This window comes from Malania oleifera, chromosome 4 (genome assembly GCF_029873635.1).
Source record: "Malania oleifera isolate guangnan ecotype guangnan chromosome 4, ASM2987363v1, whole genome shotgun sequence".
Taxonomy (NCBI): Eukaryota; Viridiplantae; Streptophyta; class Magnoliopsida; order Santalales; family Ximeniaceae; genus Malania; species Malania oleifera.
The window spans coordinates 119,735,381-119,757,145 of NC_080420.1; the positions used below are offsets into that span (position 1 = coordinate 119,735,381).

Sequence of the window (21,765 nt, forward strand, 5' to 3'; positions counted from 1 at the left end):
CCTACGGGCCAAACAACCCTGTCATGAGGGGTCAAATCATGACGTACAGAGTCCCATGGATAAAGCATAGATATTTATATGTATACAGTTTTGCAGTATATGATGAGTATGGTATGATATTACCAGTATGAAAAGTAGAAAAACAGACGATACAATATGTTTTAAATTGTGAAAGAAATATATGTTTTACAAATGATTTATTATATTGCAGTTCAGTTATTATTTTTAAAGTATCCTTAACTTAGTTGCCACACACTAGTGATAGCATATTTCCACTTACTGAGCGTTGACTCACCCCATTATTTTAACATTTTTCAGGTGAGCCAGTGAGGCGAGCAAATCAGGCTCGCGAATAGAGAGTAGCTCAGATCACCCTGGTTATAGGGTGAGTTTTTGTCAGAGTAGTGTATGTTTTTGGATAGATGACACTGGAGGGACATTTTTGTATGGTCTGTATATTCTGGATTCTGGTATTGTACAGTTTACGTATAAATGATTTTATGATTTGTGTTTCCGCTGTTAGGAATGTTTATTGTATATATATATATATATAAAATGATAAGAATTTTGAGGTTGTTACATACATCCCCAAAAATCCATAGAAATATTATAGGGACACAAAAAATCCCTCTTCCAACTTAAATACTTACTCTGCAGCTAGGGCAGTACTAAAACCTCCTCTATCTCGGAGCTCACTCCGCTTGTTTATCTAGGTTTCCTGAAATGTTTGAATTCAGGGGTGAGACATCTCTTAGTAAGTGGGATAGCATCAATGTGTGGCACATGAATTCTGTTGTGTTATAAACATATATTGTACGTAATTAACTGTAACTGAATTAACTATAACAGATAAGTCGTAAAAAATATGTTCTATATAAGTTTGAAGAAATTGTATTTCAACATAAATATATTGTGTCATAATTTCTGTATGCATATAAATTATTTGTTATATCTATATAATATTGAAATTTCTGTATGCATATATATCGTCTGCTATATCTGTATAATACTGAAATTTTCTTCTAGATGGATAGCTAGCTGATATCATTTATTACCCCCACATGATTGGGTTATGCAGCCCATAGGTGGGACCTAGTAATGGTTGGCCTACCATGCTAAGCCAAAACTGATTAGTTTGTAAGTACAATTGGCCTGGTCCAGACTACCAGAGGGGCACACTACTACACTGGGCTCAATCGACTATCTATACACCGACACTCTATCTAGGACATGTGGTGGCATTAATCTGAACTGATAGCTACGATACCGTGCTCTGAAACTAAACTAAGTCATCTGGGTTCTGCTAACATATAGTACATTTCATAAATAACTGTAATACAATCGTTTCATGGTTCTATGTAAAATCCGTCATAATAATGTTTCTGAATAAACTGTTATAAATATATCTAATCACGACATTTGGGCTGGCTAAAATATCACGACATCTGGGCCGACTAAAATATCATAGCATTTGGGCTGACTAAATTATCAGGCATCAGGGTCGGCTGAATTATCACAGCATCTGGGCTGACTGAATTATCACAGCATCTGGGCTGACTAAATTATCATGGCATCTAAGCCAACTGAATTATCATGGTATCTAGGCTAACTGAAATATCACGACATTTGGGTCGGTTGAATTATCACGACATCTAGACCGATTGAAGTATCACGGCATCTGGGCCAGTTGAATTATCACGGTATCTGGGTCGGCTAAAATATCACGACATCTGGGCCGACTGAATTATCACGGCATCTGGGCCGGCTAAATTATCACAGCATCTGGGCCGACTAAATTTTCATGACATCTGTGCCGGCTGAATTATCACGATATACTGAAAATATCATATGTTTTGTACTCTTTATAGATTTTCTAAAAATTCTTATAAAAACATATTTGTTCTGTGTAACCATAAAATAACCTGACATGCTAATATCTGTAGTAAAATATTTATATTCATGCTGCACAAGTGAGTGCTATTATATAATATGCTATTCATCTGGGAAGATTATATTTTTCTGAAAAATAACAATAAATCTGTTTTTAGGGTTTACTCAGTTCAAACATCAAATTTCTCAAAAGCTTACACTAATTCATAAACATTTTTTTTGAGAAAATTGGCGATGGTTTTCTCTACAGTGTGAAAATAAAGGGGATCCTATAAGCGCGATTTTGTTAAACAAACAAAATCTTCTCTCTCTCTCTCTCTCTCTCTATCTCTCTCTCTCTCTCTCTCTCTCTCTCTCTCTCTCTCTCTCTCTCTCTCTCTCTCTCTCTCCCAAACCCTACGACACCCCTCCCTTCTCTTTTCGATTTCGGCTTCATTTTAGGCCAGATCAATAATCTGGAACCACCACGAGGTTCGTGGGAAGATTCTCTTCAAGTTAACTGGAGTGGAATCGTGATTTGGGGTTCCAGGGTACCACTCCAAAACTGAGGTAAGGGTGTTAAATATTAGTTTTAATTATTAAAATGAAGTATTTAGGGCCTAGGGAATACTAAATGATAATATTCTGGAGGTTGAGTTGATTAATTTGAGGAAAATATAAATTTCAGGGTTTTGAGTTTCGAACGCTATTGGCGTGAGAGTTGGGATTTAGCAAGCCTCTCAGTAAATCAGGTAAATGGAATAAATTATAACAGTCATTTTGGGAATTTGTGGATGAATTATTACGTGAAAATGAAATAAATGACATTTTTTCTGAAATTATTATGATATCCATATCAGATAAAATTGTGTGGTATATGAGTAATTCTGAATTATGATGTTTTGGGATTTGAAATTATGTGAAATAATGAATTATGTTTTATTGAGAAATGTCAAAATACGCAAAATGAGATATACTATTATGAGACTGAAATGTGTATTGAAAGATGGGAAAAAAATAGAAAATGAGGAGAATATTGAAATGTGATAGATACCATTATGAGATGAGATATGAATACTAAAATGTGGATACTGCAATGAAAATGATGAAATGTGAATATTGAAATGCGAATATGAAAATGTGAATATTGAAATGCGAATATGAAAATGTGAATATTGCACTATGAATACTGCAATGTGGATGGTTAAATGTGAATATTGGAAATGTGAAAATTGCAATGTGAATACTGTAACATGAATACTGGAAATGTGAAAATTGCGATGCGAATACTAAATGTGAATGCGAAATGTGAATAATGAAATGTGGAAACGAGAACCCTGATGGGCGAATTGTGATAGAAAGCACGGTATCGATGCTAGCGGATGATAAGTGCAACCACATGGTATTGTGGAGAGTGTGGCGTGGAAATTGTATAAGCTAGTGAGAAGGGTAGTTTTGCCCCCTGGAGTCTGGACTAGGGTTAGGCAGGCTATATGTACTACAAATAGGTATATGGATTTGTTTATTTTGATCTAACCGGGTAGGCCAACCGTAGTTTAGATCTAGCCTTCGGGCCACACAACCTCGACCATGGGAGGAAGCATGGCGTGGAAAATATCCTGAGGGCCGCCATGAGTTACAGATGTGCATGTATTGGTTACCGAGGACACTCATGGGCTAAATTGTGAAATATGAAAATGGGAAAGAAAAACTGATGAAATCTATTGAAATATGAAAATGAGAAATAAAATAAGCTTATCAAAGTTATTGAAATATGAATATGAGAAATAAAAGAGTGTAAGTCTAATTACGTAAATAATTAGAGTGAAGTAAAACTTTTCGCCTGAGGGCTTACTGAGTAAGGTGAGTGCCTTGATAAATATCAGTTGTAGTCGTACCCAAGTTAATCGGCCTAGGATACAAATGATACCAGAGTAGAGGGGAGCTACATGTATAGGTGTGTAATCTCCCTTATCTTCGGGAACCTTCGCTGATGAATATGGATTGCATGTGAATGAGTTGGAAAAATGGAATTAAAGCTTATAAAAGCTTGTGTTTTATATCTATATGATTATGAGTATAAATGGTATTTTTCTCAGATGGTAATATCACTGAAATGAGAATATTATGTTATAATGAAACTCTTACTGCCACACACTATAAATAATTTATTCCATCTTACTAAGATGTGTCTCACCCAAATATCTAAATATTCCAAGGAACCGTGACAGATGAGTAGAAAGAGCTCTGAGACAGAGGGGAGTTGGTACCCTGACAATCAGGGTGAGTGTTTTGAGCTAGGGATGTATGATTCGCTTATAATTTTTTGGTTGATTTTTGGGGATGTGTTGGATATGTAGATATTTATATATGGATGGTTATACCTCTGGTTATTTGTATTTTGAATGGTTATTAAATATTGACTTCCACTATTAGGGTTGTTTGTATGACTATTTAGCGGGCATCCACTTTGGGTCGGGTTATGTTTAAATGGTATCTGAGATTCTGATGTGGCGGATGTTTTAGTATTATTGATTAAATATTTTAGAAAAAAAATGGTATGAAAATCAGGTCGTCACAAATCGTACTTACTGACGAGTTAGTTTTGGCTTAGCATGGTAGGCCAACCATTGTTAGGTCCCGCCTACGGGCAGCACGATCCAATCATATGGGGGTAATACATGATATTAGCTAGGTACCCATCCTAGGGAGAATTTCAATATTATACAGATATAGTAGACGATTTATATGCATACAGAAATTTATTATGACAGTATGTGTATGTTGAAACACAATTTCTTTAGAGTTATACAGAATTGATTTTTCCTGACTTATCAGTTACAGTTAATTCAGTTAAAGTTAATTATGTACAGTATATGTTTATAACACAATAGAACTCATGTGCCACACACTGATGCTAATTTATCCCACTTACTGTGAGGTGTCTCACCTCAGAATTCAAACATTTCAGGAAACTCAGACAGACGAGCGGAGTGAGCTCTGAGATAGAGGAGGTTTCAATACTACCCTAACTGTAGGGTAAGTGTTTGAGTTAGAAGAGAGATTTTGTGTGAGTACTTAGAATATTTCTATGGATTTTTGGGGATATATATGTATAATTATGAAGTTAGTAGGACTCTAGTATTGTGTATAAGGTTAAGGTATATCATGTTTTCCGATGCACAGTTTATATGTATTTATGAACAGGTATATCCCCGGTACCCCACTTTGGGTTCAGGTTGACTTTGTTTACACTTTGTGATATCAAAGTTTATTAAGTAAAATGGAAAAAAAAAAAATTATAGTAGAATTTTTTAGGCATTACAATGTCTCAGCTTGAAAAGCTTTTATATTAGGTCTATACAATAGAAAGGAATTTAGGTAACTTATTTCTCATTTCATGTCCCTCTCCACCCATGAAAGATATAAACTTGATACCACCAACTTATAAAAGTCACACACACACACACAAGTCCATATTTGGTGCTCCTTTTTAAGGAACATTTTTTTTTTAAAAAAAAAAAGTGCTTATTTTGATATATTTGATAATACACTTTTTCAGCAGCTCAAACAACTAAATTTTGAAGGTCCTTGGAAATTAGAATGTCTAATGACAATTTTATAGAAAAACAAGCGAAGTCTAAGTAGCTCGTTCCACCTTTCTATTAAGAGAACTCTATAGAAAAACAAGTCTTAGTGACTTGATTTAACTTTCAAAAGTTTTCTTTTTTTAGAAAAAAAAAAAAAGAAGGAAAAATGAAATAAAAGAGCAAGTGGGTGACATGTGCTTGCATGCGACACGGTCGGAAAAAATAAAGCAAAATAAAGCTCCCCAACTCGTCATATTTTTGGCAATCCCTCTCTCTCTCTCTCTCTCTCTCTCTCTCTCTCTCTCTCTCTCTCTCTCTCTCTCTCTCTCTCTCTCGTCCAATTGCTTCCTCTTGCCTATTAGGTAATGGGCATGGAAGAAGTTAAATGGAGCGAGATGGTTAAAAAGAATAGTTCATATAGACACCCTATTTTTTCCGACCATTATATAGTCAAACTTAGGAAATTTTTGTTCTTTAATTTAGTTGTTTTAGTCATCATTTTTAAGTGTTATCTAAGGTCTTCACCTAGAGTAGGTCACTCCTTTTTCTTTTTCTTTTTCTTATTAACTCAATCTCACGAGATGGAATTTAATTTCATTGATTGGGTTTTTGGTACATTTTTTTTTTCACATTCATTCATGAATAGTCCAAATACATCATGAGTCCTTAGTCTTGGGTTGCTTTGTTGGCCTTTCTTCATTACCTGTGCACACAAGAAGGATTTTTAATGTTCTTTTTTTTTATATACCGGGTTTCCTGGGCTTGCGCACCAGACTAATCTCACGTCTACACCAATTGTCGTGCCCTCAACCAACACATAGGAGGTAAATCGTGGATGTACGCTGTAGGCAGCAAGGTTTGAACCCCATACCTCACCTTTGTCCAAGACTGTCTGGTGAACCTCCTTACCACTCGAACTTAATGTTAATCCACAACTAAGGCAGAGAGAGCATATTTTGGACTAATCTTGTAATTAAAATTCAGAGGCCATATTGGGCCCATTTTTGAAAAGACAACATGGAGCTTGATTATACATTTAAAAGGTCAATTTTTAGGCCTAGTTTTTGAAAAGCCAAACTCATTTGGGGCCAAGGATAGCAATTAGCCAAGCAGCCTCACATGACTGTTCCCCATGATAGGCATGCATGCCTTCTCCTTTACCCTGTGCACCAATTTTTAGAAGTGGCTAATTCCCATAGCTAGCCACCTTCATTCATTTGCCCAGGTTTATTTTGCCTATAATTAAGGCAGGAGAATAAAAATAGAGGGGACAGAAAAAATTGAAATTCAGAGGGAGCTCAAATTTAAAGGAGAGAGACTGAAACTAAAATTTAGGGGCTGAAAGGATTAACCGAGAGAGAAACTAAAATCAACACAGTAAAGAGGGTGTGAAATTCAAATTGCAGGCCCCATGCAGCTACATCTTGTGCCTTTACTGATTATATATATAAATTCCAGTTTTTTTTTTTTTAATTTCCAACATTTATATTGAAAAATATAAAATAAAGAATATGTATATATATATATATATATATATATATATTTTTTTTTTTTTATTTCAAAATTAAATGGACCCTTTAAACTTTTAACAAATTAGATGTCACCCAATTAAGAGGCACCTTTGCAAAATTTCATGTTCTAAAATAATTTTAAACTAGCACAAAATAGATAAAGAATATATCATGATATTAATATCTATTCATATTTAATATGTATTCATATCTTAGCATATATATATATATATATATATATATGTGTGTGTGTTAATAGAAAAACAATTTGAATTTGTTACACCTGATCATTTACTAAATAGGGAAACACTATCTTTTTTTGTAAATTATTATATTGTTGTATAATAGTAATTCACTCTCATCCTATTCAATTCCCCAAATCAGATATAATATTTTAGTTCTATATATTTTTATACATACTTTTCAACTAAAATATGAAAGATATCATAATTAAGCATCTTTAAAAATGATCAATTTGTGCTCTAAAATAGTTCAAATTAATTAACCTAGGTTTTGACATCCTTTTCTAAGAAACATTTCTTTTTAGAAGTCAAATTTTAATTTGGTACGTTTGGTAACATACTTTTTCAGAATTTTAAACAACTAATTTTTAAATATCTAATGAAAACCCTATTGCAAGATAAATGACCTATAAGTGGCCCATCTCATGCTTTTTATACACGGAAAAATGCTATAAAAGAACAAATCCCAATGACTTGTTCTAATTTTCAAAAGTTCAAGCCATATTTTCCGGCAAGCTGCACTCTCTCTCTCTCTCTCTCTCTCTTGTAATTCCATACACGTAATATTTGCATACCTGTTAACGATGATCAACAATAGTGCAAGTCCTTAGATATTTTTGTGAAAAATTTAGGAATGTCTAATTGGGAATTTTTTTTTTTTTTCCACTTTAGTTTCTTAAGTGCAGTTGGAATCAAGATATGAGTAAGCTAGGTTCGGATGAAGACTTTTTTAAATGAGAAAAGAAAAAGAAATAAAAATAAGGGGTAAATTCGCTATTTTTATTTTTTTTTTAATTTCTATCTACATCAAGCACTAATAAAAAAAAATTCATATTAATATATTTAAAAATTAAGAAAACCAAATATATATTAACCATGAATATAAAATTAAAATTTCTTTCATTTCTATAAATTTTACTTTCTTATTTTTCTAAATAAGAAAAAGTGAATTGCTTCACATTTTAAACGAAACAATCCTTTGATTTTTGTGAATATTAATGGAAATCTTATAATGCTAACAAGATAAAAAATTCTCCTGAGATCAACATCTCATTCCTACAAATTTCAAGAATATAATTCTAAAAAAATATTATTTCATTATGATTTTGTCTTTTGAGAAGTAAATAGCACCCTCTGGACATCTCATGCCTTAGTCGAAGCTCAAATAACCATGTTGTTATTGTGTAAATTTTAGCCAAAAACTTGTTTGGACTACTATTACATGTTTCTAGTTAGTTAGAAGCCTTCTATTAATTAATAGAGCTCATAATGTTTATTAAAATTAACGAATATTGTTGTAGCGACCCCAAATTATTACCATTTAAAAAAAAAATGTTTCCAGTCTCCGATACCATGCTATAATATCCTGAACCCAAAATGGGTACCAAGCTAACCTATCCATCACATAAATCTAACTATGCAACGAAAGGAAAATACATATAACATCCCAGATACAATACTAGAGTACTAATGTCATCATAATTACATAAGTTACTATTAAAATATCTTACTTACATAACAGCCCCAAATTTATCAAAAGCATCACTATATGCATGAAAGGTTTCACCAACAATTACTTTTAATAACACTATCTAAGTCATGTCCTAGTGTGTTAAGAACGATCCCCTCATGGTCCTGAAATGCTGGGATATTTATTGGAGTAAGACACCTCTCAATGAGACGGGATAAGTTATTACCAGTGTGTGGCAAACAAGCTTTTACATGAATAACATAACTATTAATTAAATTGTAACTGAGATAGCAATTGAATGTAAATACGTATCATAACTCACACTTATGCCATTTAAAGTATAAGTTTTCTATTTGTTCATACTTTTAGCTGTAATAAATAGTTTCTATTTCTATAAATCTACGTATATATATACACACACACAAAATAGTGAAAATTTCCCTAGATGGATAACTGTAATCATGAATTAATCCCGCATGATCGGGTTGTGCGGCCCGTAGATTGGACTTAACCTTGGCTGACCTACTAGACTAAGTCAAACTATGATCCGTCTGTAGTACGATTGGTATGCTCAACCTAGTCCGGACTGCTAGAGAACTACTCTACTCTCCTCTGTGTTCTATTCTAATCCATCAGGGTTTTGATACTCTATATAACTGTAATACCATGATTCTGAAATAACTGTAATACCATGATTTTGTAATAACTGTAATATCATGGTTTTGTAAAAGTTGTAATATCATGGTTCTATAAAAGCTGCATAAAATCATGTATTAAAACTCTATACTAAAACTGATATTTCTCAAGCCACACGATTTAAGTGATACTCATAATGCTATAATCTGTATGGGAAAAACTGTATTTTTCTACTGTATGGGAAAACTATATTCTCTGTTGTATGAAAATAATATATCATATATAGGATTTTTCCTGAAACCCAAATTTTTGCATTTTCTTGAATACGTATAACATATGAAAAATCATAAATTTCGATACCTATAATTTCATATTCTGTAATATCTAGAAAATCATATACTGATATCCTACACTCTATATTATTCTTTAGCTGATAAAATTTATAAAAATAACCGACATAACTTATTCCCCTTACCTGCTTATTAAGAGGGTGCCTTCTAAGATCTCTAAACCCACACTCGTAGCGTTCGGAGCTCAAAACCCTGAAATCATTTTTCCCCAATTCAATCAACTCAACCCTAGAATTATAATCATTTAAACATCCCTAGGCTCATACACTCCATTTAATCAGTTAAATTCTAAGTAGATAACACAGTTATCGTCCTTACCTCAACTTTGGAGTGGTGCTTGGAAACCCCAGAACACGAAATTGCTCCGATTAAAAGGCGAAGAATCATCGTCGGGATCCCAAAATGGTTTTTTTCAACTAATTCGGGCTTAAACCAAGCACAAAATCGAAGAGAGAAGGGGTGAGGGTCGAAACCCTAGAAAGAGAAGGAGAGAGGATTTAATTTCCTCTCAAAAATATGACTTGAGTTCCTTATATAGCTCACTAACCCACAGCAAAATTGTCGACGGTTTTCTTGAAACCATTAATGGTTTGGTTTTTAACCAAACCCATTTTCATCATTTTACCCTTAACTGGCTGTGGTAACTTAAAACCGTCGACGATTTTCTGACCTCCCACCAAACCGTTGACGGTTTGGTCTACACCAAACCATCTTCCATATTTTCTTTATTTTTTTTATTATTTAAATTTTTCGAGTCTCTACATCCTCCCCTCCTTACAAAAAATTTCGTCCTCAAATATTGCTCTCTATCACATGATACCAACCTTAAGGAAAAATACTGAAATTTTATTAATTACCCTCACTTATGGCGATAGAATACCGTAGTTACAAAGGAGGGTCCTGAGAGATTACAATCACTCAAATAAAAGAAAACTCTCATAAAACCATTCATAACCAAAACCAAAACACTAACTATGTTACACAGTACAAGCCAATAGGTGTACACTATCACTTACTTTTACTTTTACGTACTGGTCTAACTTTGGGTCCTGCTAAACAAATGTGGATATATCTGGCGCATCTTTTCCTCTAATTCCCATGAAACTTCTTCTACTGCATGGTTGAGCCAGAGTACTTTTACTAGTGGGATCTTTATAGTATGTAGTTCCTGTTCCTTCCAATCCAAAATCTACACTGACACTTTTTCATATGATAGGGTATCTCTAAGTTCCAATACCTCATAACTGATTACATGCGAGGGATCTGGGGCATACTTCCTCAACTTGGATTCATGGAATATGTCATAGATCTTAGATAGCACCGGAGGTAATGCTAACTTGTAGGTGACTGGACCCACTCTTTCTAATATCTCAAATGGTCCAATAACCCTAGGACTCAACTTATCCTTTTTCCCAAATCTCATAATTCCTTTCATCAATGCGACTTTCAAGAACACTTGATCCCTCAGACCAAATTCCAGCTCTCGTCGGCAGGTCTGAAGTCTCCTGAACCATCTCTGGCCCCAAAACCTGCCTTTCACCAATGTTATCGTAATATAATGGAGATTAACACATTCGACCCTACAATACTTCATATGATGTCATCCCAATGCTGGCCTAGTAACTATTATTATAAGTAAATTCAACTAGTGGTAAAAAATGTATTAAACTACCTCTGAAGTTTAGCACACAAGCCCGCAACATATCCTCAAATATCTCTATAGTCCTCTCTATCTATCCATCGGTCTAAAAATGAAAGGTTGTACTGAATGTCAACTGTGTACGCATGGCTCTTTGCAAACTTTTTCAAAACTGTGATGTGAACTGTGGGTCTTAGTCAGATACAATGGACACTGGCACGCCATGCAATCTAACTATTTCGTCCATATACAACTTCGCCAATCTACTTATGGAGGAGTTAACTCTGATTGGAAGAAAATTGCAGTATTTATCAATCGGTCAAGAACTACCTAGATGGCGTCCTATCCATGAGGCGTCGGCAGTAATCCTTTGAAAAGTCCATAAATATGTGCTCCCACTTTCATTTGGGGATGTGAAGTGGTTGCAATGTTCCCGCTGGTCTCTGGTGTTCAGTTTTCACCTGTTGGCATGTCAAACACTGCTCTACATATACAACAATTTCTTTCTTCATATTGCCCCCACTAAAAAGACTCCCGAAGATCCTTGTATGTCTTAGTACTTCCTGGGGGTACTGCATAAAGGGATTGATGCGCTTCCTCCAGGATGGTTCTAGTCTCAGCATCTGCAGGTACGCGTAGTCTGGTATGGAATCTAAACACTCCATCAACTGAGATATTAAAATTTGTTCCCTGCCCATTCCATACCTTATCCATAATCTTTACCAATTCTACATCTTTCATTTAGAGCAACTTTAATTCTTTCCTACAATGTGGGTTGAAATACCATATTAGCATTGAGTACCTGGTGATTTCCCTCTACCAACTCCACACCAAGCTTTTCTAAATCCATCTGGATCGGATGCTGAGTCACCACTACTGATACTAATAAATCCATTGATTTTCGAGTCAAAGCATCAGCTACCTTAATAGCTTTTCCGGAGTGGTAACTGATGGTACAATCATAATCTTTAATCAACTCTAATCACCTTCTTTGTCTTATATTGAGCTCCTTTTGTGTGAAAAAGTACTTCAAGCTTTTGTGGTCGGTGAAGATTTCACACCTACCCCTATACAAATAATTTCTCCAAATTTTCAACACATAAACCAACGTTGCTAACTCCAAATCATGGGTAGGGTAATTTTTTTCATATTCCTTGAGCTGCCATAAAGCATAAGCTACAACTCTTCCCCGCTGCGTCAGAACACACCTAAGCCCTTTTTGTGATGCATCACTGTAAATTACAAAACTCTCTTCTCCCAAAAGAATCGTTTGAACCGATGTTGTTGGCTTAACAAGGCTTACAATTTTTATTTTGATAATAACAAATCATAATGTGTTTAATATGGTTTAAGTGAAAGTTTTTCAGGAAAAAGACAAAGCTTAAAGGTAGTGACAAAGTTAAAAAGAATGATAAAGTTTATGGATCAAGAAAGGTCTTGAAGAGCATGAAGATTAAAGATAAATTAATGAAAACTCAAAGAAAAGATCAGAAACTCAAAGATGATGGAAGAATAAGGACTTACTTGAAGATCAATGGAATAAAGTTTTAAAGATATTTGTATGTAAGTATTTCAAGTTAATTTCAAGTATAAATTGAATTGAAACTTTCATAAAATCAAAAGAAACTCATAAATTAGAAAAACCATAAAGTATGTTTTTCAAATCGAAGAAAAGAAAGGTTTTTGAAAAAGAAAAGTGTTTGAAAAAACATAAGGGCCAGGCGACTATCCTCTTGTGGCAGGCGACTGCCAAATTAAATGAAGAATTTTTCAATGAGACAGTAACTTGTCAGGCGACTACCTGAATATAGCCAGGCGCCTGGGTGGTCATGCTAGGCAACTGCCTGAGTTCTAGCAGGCAACTGCCAGTGTTCTGTGTTGTGAGTTTCTTCTATGACAGACGATTGACAAACCATGACATACGATTGCCATTCGAACGTTGGCTTAAAAACTCTCAACGGGAAGATTTATAAGTGGACTTTTTGAGCATTATTATTTTGAAAAACTTGGAAACTACTTCAAGGAAACTTTGAGTGTAAGGAATTACTTTTAGACTTCTATAAATAGCCTCAAATTTCAAAGATTTTATACATCAAGAAATTTCTAACAATCAAAGCTCTCTAAAAAGTTCTCAAATTCTCTTGTGCTCATTCATCTTCATCTACTGAGTTACTGTTGATACAAACTTCGAAGTAAATCTTTCAATACTTGGAAGATATTTGGTAATTTAAATTCAGTATTAAGCTTCAATCCTTTTATATTTGATTTACTTTGAAGTATTATTGTGCTGAATATTGTACTAACCTACTCTGCTGTGAAAGTGTTTTCTTGTACACAAACTCTTCTCTATATTGGTTCTTGTTTATAAATGATTCAGGGCTGTAGAATCGTTGGACCAAACGAGGGAATATCGTTTGGAGAAACAAGCTCTAGCCTAACGAAAGGAGTCATTCTAATCGGTATTGTTCCACCCGTCAACAGAACTGAACTAGTAAATCCTTTGGTGGTTTGCCAAAGGCGAGAACGTAGGCTGGGTATAAGTCGTGTTAGAATTTGTGTATTCTCAAAAGGGGGGGTGAATTGGAATTTTAAACTTTTTCTCCTAGGTTAATGTATTCAACAACAATATATGCACAACCTAGGGCCTGTCTATGCAATTTCCAAATGCGTAGATAAATATAATATGAAAATTAAGTCATACACATCATTCACCCATAACATATATGTGCGGTAAATGTAAAGTACGAAAATGTAAGCAAACACACGATATGTTATCGGGGTTCGACCAACTGTGCCTACGTCCCCGCTTCAAGCTCGTAAGCTTGAGGATTCCACTAGTAGCTCACTTAAGGGTGGAGCGACACCGTTTATAACCAGGTCAAATTAACACAGGACTGACCTCAACCTTAACCAGATCAATTAGCCGGGCTGACCTCAACCTACACGCCTTAACAGGACGACGCACCTAACTTTCCTAACCGGGTCTAAGCCAATCCGGGACTATTCCAGGGCTAGTCTCCCTCTTCAGGCCCGTGCCTAGAAATACAACCAAAGTGTATTACAATGAAATGGTACAGTGATTGTGCTTTCAAGTAAAGCAGATATGTACCCAAATTCGCGCAATAATATACACCACAAATATGAAATAATTTGTAAGCTCAATGTGGTCTAGATGATTCAACTCTCAAAGGTATTTTCTATCGGTGTAAAGAGTACGTGAGAATGTCAAACAAACAATCTTTGTATCACAAGATATTCAACAAATAGGTTCACACAAAGATGTCAAGTCTTATGTATTTCAATCATTAAGATATCTCAAGCATGTAAGTATTAAACAATGTATATGCTTGGTTTGCAAAAGACATGTAATCTTTGTATTCAGCAAATAATATATTAATGAAAGAATATTGCAACAAAGATCACAATCACACAAGCAAATATCTGTTCAAAGTATTTTGCAATATAAAAGTACAATAGATATTTGGAAGTGTTTGAAAAGTTTTTGCAAACAAAAACAAATACACTCTTTTCAAGATCTTGCAATGAAAGTGCAAGCTTAGAAGATCTAACAAGGTTTTCTTAGGAAATGCTTATTAGCAAAAGCCTCCTAAGAATCCTTAGGTTTGGCTCTCAAGAAAATCGTGTCAAACAAGTAGCATAAGGAGAGCAAACCTTTTAAACAAAACACTCAATCAACTTACAAAATATGTAGGCAATGATAGAAGACAAATATGAGTGGTTTGAGTAATAAACTGAATATTATAAGATTTTGATTTTTCAAAGAATTTTCCCTAATCAAAGTGGCTAATGTCTTATTAATTTTCTCAAATGAACTCATATATATAGGCAAAGGAGAAAATATGACGTTGGGGACCTATTAAGTATTATTAGAAAAGTTTAATAACGTTTAAGGTATTTTAACCCTGTTTAGAAAAATATTAACCACGGTAAAAATGGGAGCAACCCGAGAGGTCCGGTAGACCAAAAGTGGTTCGGTCGACCAGGACTCAAATGGCTCGGTCGACCAGGGGTGTTTTGAACTGAGTGGTTGGTCGACCGAGGAAGGGCGATTTCCTAAATTTCCGAGGTTCAGTCGATCGGGGCTATTTTGAACTGAAGGGCTCGGTCGACCAGACCGTTGGGAGTTCTCCCACGACCCTTTGGTCGACCAGGTAGTTGAAGTACAAAAGTGCTCGATCGACCGAGAGGTCAAAAAGTTGACTTCCAGGTGGTTCGGTCGACCGGGGTCAAATGAACTACATGGTCTCGGTCGACTGGGCCTTGGTCAAATTGTTGACCCAGGGCCAGTTCGGTCGACCGGGCCAAATTGAACTGAATTGGCCGATCGACCGAAAGTACACCAAGTGTGCATTTCGGTCCCGTATCGACCCAAATAAGTCTTATTCAAGTGCCTAATAAACATATGTAAAATATGTGCGTGTCCTAAGGTCACTTGGGGTCCAATTTGAAGACACCAAAAAAGTTCGGTGTCGGTCGACCGAAGGTGCACCCTAAGGTCTTTCTACGGTCCTTTCTCATTCATGGTTCGATTTGAGCTTACATAATAAATCATACGTGTGATGTGTGTGAGCTTATTACAAACCAAATGCCCTAATTACTATTACAGACCAATATAGATATATTACAAAAAATATGATTTGGCTTTCAAGCTTTGCTTTGTGTACATCTTGATCTTATCATTCTTGATTCCTGCACAAAAACTCAAACACTCATTAGATACAATGAGTATTTGTTATAATCAAAACTGAGCGTGACCAATAAGGTCAACAATCTCCCCCTTTTTTATGATGACAAATACGACAGTCAAAAATATAGGGTTAAGCCTAAGAGGACTCCCCCTCACAATATGCATCTAATGTGTTGAAACAAACCCATTATTTTTGCCTTTTTCATCTCCCCTTTTTGGCAACAGTAAAAAGGGTCATTGGAATTAAAGTTCTAGGCAATGGGTGTTTAGTACATTTATACAATATCAATTTTGGAAGGAATTTCTTGAAAAAATTTCGACAGAATGTCATTTGTAAATAAGACTTTCCAAAAGTAAACCTGTATAAGTGTAACCTGTTTTGAGTGTAAATTTCCTGACAGTTTATCTACAACTACTCAAACAGTTCAGTATGGTCCAATACAACAAATGAAATATTATTTATGAACATGAATTGGACAAGTTGTGCAATAAAGGTATACGGTGTGCACATAATCAATATAACTGGTGATTACAAGGTTCAGATGTCATAGCAAACCTGATCAAACCAGAAATATACACAAACCATTTAACAATGAAAACATATCATAAGACCCATGGAAGATTTGAGTTAAGGATACATGGCATATGATACCTAAAAGAAAGTTTGAGCATAAATATAGTCTAACTAGTTCACATGCATTTTCACATATTATCAATGAACCAGTTATATAACGCAACACCCTTAAGAGATTTCATGACATAAAGTTTTAAAGCATGGAAGGCACAAGTCATGAAGGCATGTAAACACACTAGCAAGACATACAATATATCCAAATTGAGTTCAGTTCTTGCTTTCATAAATGGATTTATATATTCCCTTTAATATTTGCAAAAGGTACTGGGGAAATTGCTTGATGAAAAGGAGAACTTCAATTTTAAGATAATCAAGCAAAATTTTTCTGGGTTGTCAATTATGCACATACTAAATTATCACCAGAAAAATCATAACCATAATGATCCAGAAATTTAAGATCCGCATGCATAATCATATGGAAAATCAAGGAATAGTGGCAACAAAAACATGTTTCAATTTTATGATTAAAGCATTCCATTTAAGCACAAGCCACACTTAATTTAAAGTAGACCCAATCAAAACATATTTTGTGAGCAAGACAAGATAGACATTTATTTTTAGATGCTCCCCCTAAATGTATGCAAATTATGAAACAATTACTTCACATGGATATATACATTTGGCACACACAAGTAATTGTTTTGATTATTTGGGCAAATGCCTACAGAAAATTCGGCAGCATACTAGTTGTAAATAGGACATTTCCCAAATTTTACCTGCACAAAAACGTTCTCAAACAGACAGTATTATAGAAGTAGGGCACACGAGAACCTATCATCTATTAGCAGGCAATTCTCAACAACTGCATCCGCCATGCAGTAAGCATTCTATACTACTCATGCATTTTAATACCATACACAATTAACCACAAGAACAAGCAAGTCAAGAAACTGCAGATGCATATATATATCATAAATAACCGGGGTAGTATGTCAATAACATCATGAGGGTACAAAATAAAGTGAAAGAGCTGTTTTTATTTAATACAGATCAGATGATATATAAAATAAAACAAAAAGAATCAAGGCCACGCTATCTGATCTGTGGACAACTCCGGAGTCTAGATCTCCCCTCCATCATCTCCTCCATCCTCTCCTCCATCACCACCATCGGCGGCATCAAAATCGAAATCCATCGTCATCCGATCTCTCTCATCCTGCATCTCCTGAATGCGGTCACTCAGCTCACTGAAGCCAGCTGTCATGGTCCGCTCCAAATCTGTAAGGCGGCTATCAGTGGAGATGGAGTGCTGCTGGAACTCCTGTCGAAGTGCAGCGGATGACGATGCCAAGTCCTGCAAGTCTGACTGGACTGATCCTCGAAACTGTATGAACATGTCAGACAAGCCGGAGATAGCAGCCATGAGATCCACATTCGATGGCTGTGGAGGCTGTGGTGGCACCTGTGGGGCCTCAACATGTGCTGCAGCTGCTCTAGAGGGAGCCCAAATGTTCCCTACGAGCTCGTACCCCATCAGTCTAAGGGTCACGCCAGAGAAGGTGTCCGCCGGTCGTCTCCTCTTCAGTGAAGCCACATTCGTTCTCGTGACTCCAATACTCCTGAACAACTTGTTCAGGATTCCTCCATATGGCATGATCACTCGGTGGTCAATCGTCTTGGCCATCATCCACTGGATAATCAAACTCACCAGGTCCAATTTCTTTCGGGCAAAGAGGCACCACATAATAAAACAATCTAAGAAGGAGACGTGCACTCTAGATCCCGCCTTAGGCAGGACATTGTATGTGATCAGATGGTGCACGACCCTAGCCTCTAAGTTGAACTATCTGTACTGGGGAGGATGGATCTGGCTAGCAGTGCCTGGATCAGACATGGTCAGATTGGCAAATGTGGATACGGTAAATCCTTGATCAAGGATCCAGGAGTTACCCACCTTGGGGCACTCAAAATCGCCACGGCCAATGTCCAGGACGTCAGATATATATTGTGCGTCAAAGCGCACATCTGTCCTCAAAACACGGGAGAAGTACCCGTTCTCATCATTGCCAAGGTTGGCATAGAATATCCTAACGAACGTCGGGTAATGTCCCCCAGGCTGGTAGGAGATAAAGGATCTCCACCCCTGATACTCGAACATATCCAATATATTCTGAAAATATTAACCCATAAAGAATAAGTCGAGTATCTTACCAAGTATAGCCTCCTTGGGACGGAACTCCCGTATGTACCGCATCTTGCATCTGTCTGAGAGAAAGTACTCATCCTCGGCATGTGCAAGTTCGTGGGCTTCAATGTGAGTCATGATGATGATGGTATGAGGCTTGGAAACTGGGTTTACTAGGAACTGAGAAGGATCTCTCAAGATTTCTCTCGTAAATGAGCTGAAAAACGAAGGAAACATATATATATATATCGCAGCTCGGTCGACCAGAACTTGATACGGTCGACCGATGCTTGAGATTTCCCAGGCACCGACACAGGTCGGTCGACCGAGGCGAAAATGAACTAGGATGGCCGGTCGACCGAAAAGGTATATTGTGCCATGTTTCGGTCGACCGAGGGGAAACCGAGACTTCTAGTCGACCGAGAGAATTTGTTCATAAGGGTTCGGTCGACCGACAAGGGTCAAAGTCAACATGCACTGGTCGACCGGGGCGGTTTATAACTGAAGTGCTCGGTCGACCGAGCATAGTGGATTTTCCCGATTTTTCTTGATTTTTGATCCAAGATTCTCCCTAAGGTCCAGATTTGATGTGTAACAGTATAGCCATGATTCTTAGGGGTTCTTAGTGAAGAGATATCGCTCAAATGAGGTGCGTATCGAGAATCGATTTATCGACCTATTTTAGGTACCGGGCACTACGGAGTATGCGGCTTTTCTTAACTTGTGCTCTATGGTGATCAGAGAGTATCCTGCAGAGATGATGCCATAAAGGAGCAAGGATATGAACCAATGAACGAATGAAAACTCACCGAGTATGATCGTGGTTTGGTGATAATTCCCTATGGATGAGATACAAGATGAAGCCCTAAGATTCAACTTTGTGCAATGGACAACTGCTGCTTAACTTTATGTTTTTCATGACGACAGGGGTTAAGCAATCAGACCTAAATATAGGGCGTACATGCCATGTCCATTTGGAAGAGGATAAAGGTTCTTAGTATAACAAGATAGTGCGTATACTAAGATTTTCATTTTAAGTAACACCACTTCCCAAACCTACAGTCATCACAACCTCCTAAATTTAGGCCTAGGAACTAAGGAAATATATCAAGAATGTATTTTCGATTTGAATTTGTCTTTCCTTAAGTCCTAAGGGGTTTGCTTCGCTGATTATCCATCTCATTTCCTTTTTTAGACCTCTCACACTTCTTAGTAGGCAATTAAACCACGTATGCCACATAGATTTGCAAAATAAGCCAGTGTAGAATATACGTGAGGGATTGTGCTTATTTAGTCCATCTTTCTTTAGTGAGACTGGATCATCAGTTTTATGTGAGCAACCCGAACCCTTTTTGAGAAGAGTTTTCTCTTTAGGTCCGAAGGGTTGATTATGATTATTCGTATCATTTTTAATCTCAAGAGCAATTTTCGAATAATCATTTCTTTCTTCATCCAAGCATGCAATATTCAATATTTTCTTTACCTTTTTCATTTCAAGAATCGCATGAAAATTTTTCAGCCCCTTTAATTGTTTTGCTATTCTTTTGTTCTCATTCTTTAGGCGTATTTCATGCTTAGAGATTATAACTAGAAACTTGTGGATTTTCAAGAAAGTCTTTTCTAGTTCTTCATATGATAGCATGCTTTTAATATTCAAATCAGCACATGATTCATCAAGAGAATTATCACAACAGTTTTCATACGAATCATTGCATGCATGCTCAATATGACTATCATGAAGTACAAAGGATGATTCATTCCATAATATGCTGCAACATTCAATATATGAATCATCACAAACATCACTATCAAAACTATTATGATATCCAACAGATGGTCCAGCATTTGATATGTTACAAAAACAAACATATGATTCATTACAAAATTTTTCATAACATCGCATGAACCATTTACAGCATTATCAATAGATGATTCAATATATGACCCAATCCAGCATTCATCATCAATTGGGCTAGAGTGAGAATCATATACCTCGTCGTTGATGTCTAGCTCATGAATTACCTCCTCTTGATCATCTGGAGGAGTTACCATCTCTGTTTTCTGGGATTTTTCATATTGCTTTTTTAATTCATCCCAGATTTCCTGTGCAGTCTGATATACCACAAACTCAACAAAGATATCAGAATCTAACGCAAGATATAACATGTTCATGGCATTAGAATTAATCATATTAAAATCAGTCTCATTTATTTGTGCACATCTTCCTTTGGTAGTCACAAGCCACATCCTCCAGTCCATGGATTTCAAAAATATGGTCATTCTAACTTTCCATATGGTGTAGTCGACACCACAAAATACTGGAGGCCTGAAAAGTGACTGTCCCTCAACGAATGGGGATACACCAATGTGAGCCATTGCCATCTTTTTACAAAAACGTTTAAGTCAAGTACAACGAAACTCTGATACCAATTGTTAGAATTTGTGTATTCCCAAGAGGGGGGGTGAATTGGAATTTTAAACTTTTTCTCCTAGGTTAATGTATTCAATAACAGTATATGCACAACCTAGGACCTGTCTATGCAATTTCCAAATGCGTAGATAAATATAATATGAAAATTAAGTCATACGCATCATTCACCCATAACATACATGTGCGGTAAATGTAAAGTACGAAAATGTAAGCAAACACACGATATGTTATCGGGGTTCGACCAACTGTGCCTACGTCCCCGCCTCAAGCTCACAAGCTTGAGGATTCCACTAGTAGCTCACCTAAGGGTGGAGCGACACCGTTTACAAACAGGTCAAATTAACACAGGGCTAACCTCAACCTTAACCAGGTCAATTAGCGGGCTGACCTCAACCTACACGCCTTAACAGGACGACGCACCTAACTTTCCTAACCGGGTCTAAGCCAATCCGGGACTATTCCAGGGCTAGTCTCCCTCTTCAGGCCCGTGCCTAAAAATACAACCAAAGTGTATTACAATGAAACGGTACAATAATTGTGCTTTCAAGTAAAGCAGATA

General features: G+C 36.2%; 1 protein-coding gene across 1 annotated transcript; it reads right to left on the bottom strand.

Annotated features, from left to right (window-relative positions):
- Positions 1-14,348: 14,348 nt before the first annotated feature.
- On the bottom strand, positions 14,349-21,369 carry LOC131154190 (uncharacterized). Its single transcript, XM_058106780.1, has 2 exons — positions 20,768-21,369; positions 14,349-16,018 (listed from the first exon to the last, which is right to left on the bottom strand). The coding sequence occupies exons 1-2, from the start codon at positions 21,155-21,157 to the stop codon at positions 15,974-15,976; spliced, it is 435 nt and encodes a 144-aa protein (XP_057962763.1). The 5' UTR covers positions 21,158-21,369; the 3' UTR covers positions 14,349-15,973.
- Between the last annotated feature and the right edge of the window lie 396 nt (positions 21,370-21,765).

What these genes read in the sequence shown, in the direction of transcription:
- LOC131154190 (XM_058106780.1), bottom strand. Translation starts at nt 21,157, where the DNA reads ATGGCAATGGCTCACATTGGTGTATCCCCATTCGTTGAGGGACAGTCA. An exon ending in AGCTAGACATCAACGACGAG is followed by an intron (nt 16,019 to 20,767) that starts GTATATGATTCT and finishes GTTTTTGTGCAG; the next exon opens with GAATCAAGAATGATAAGATC.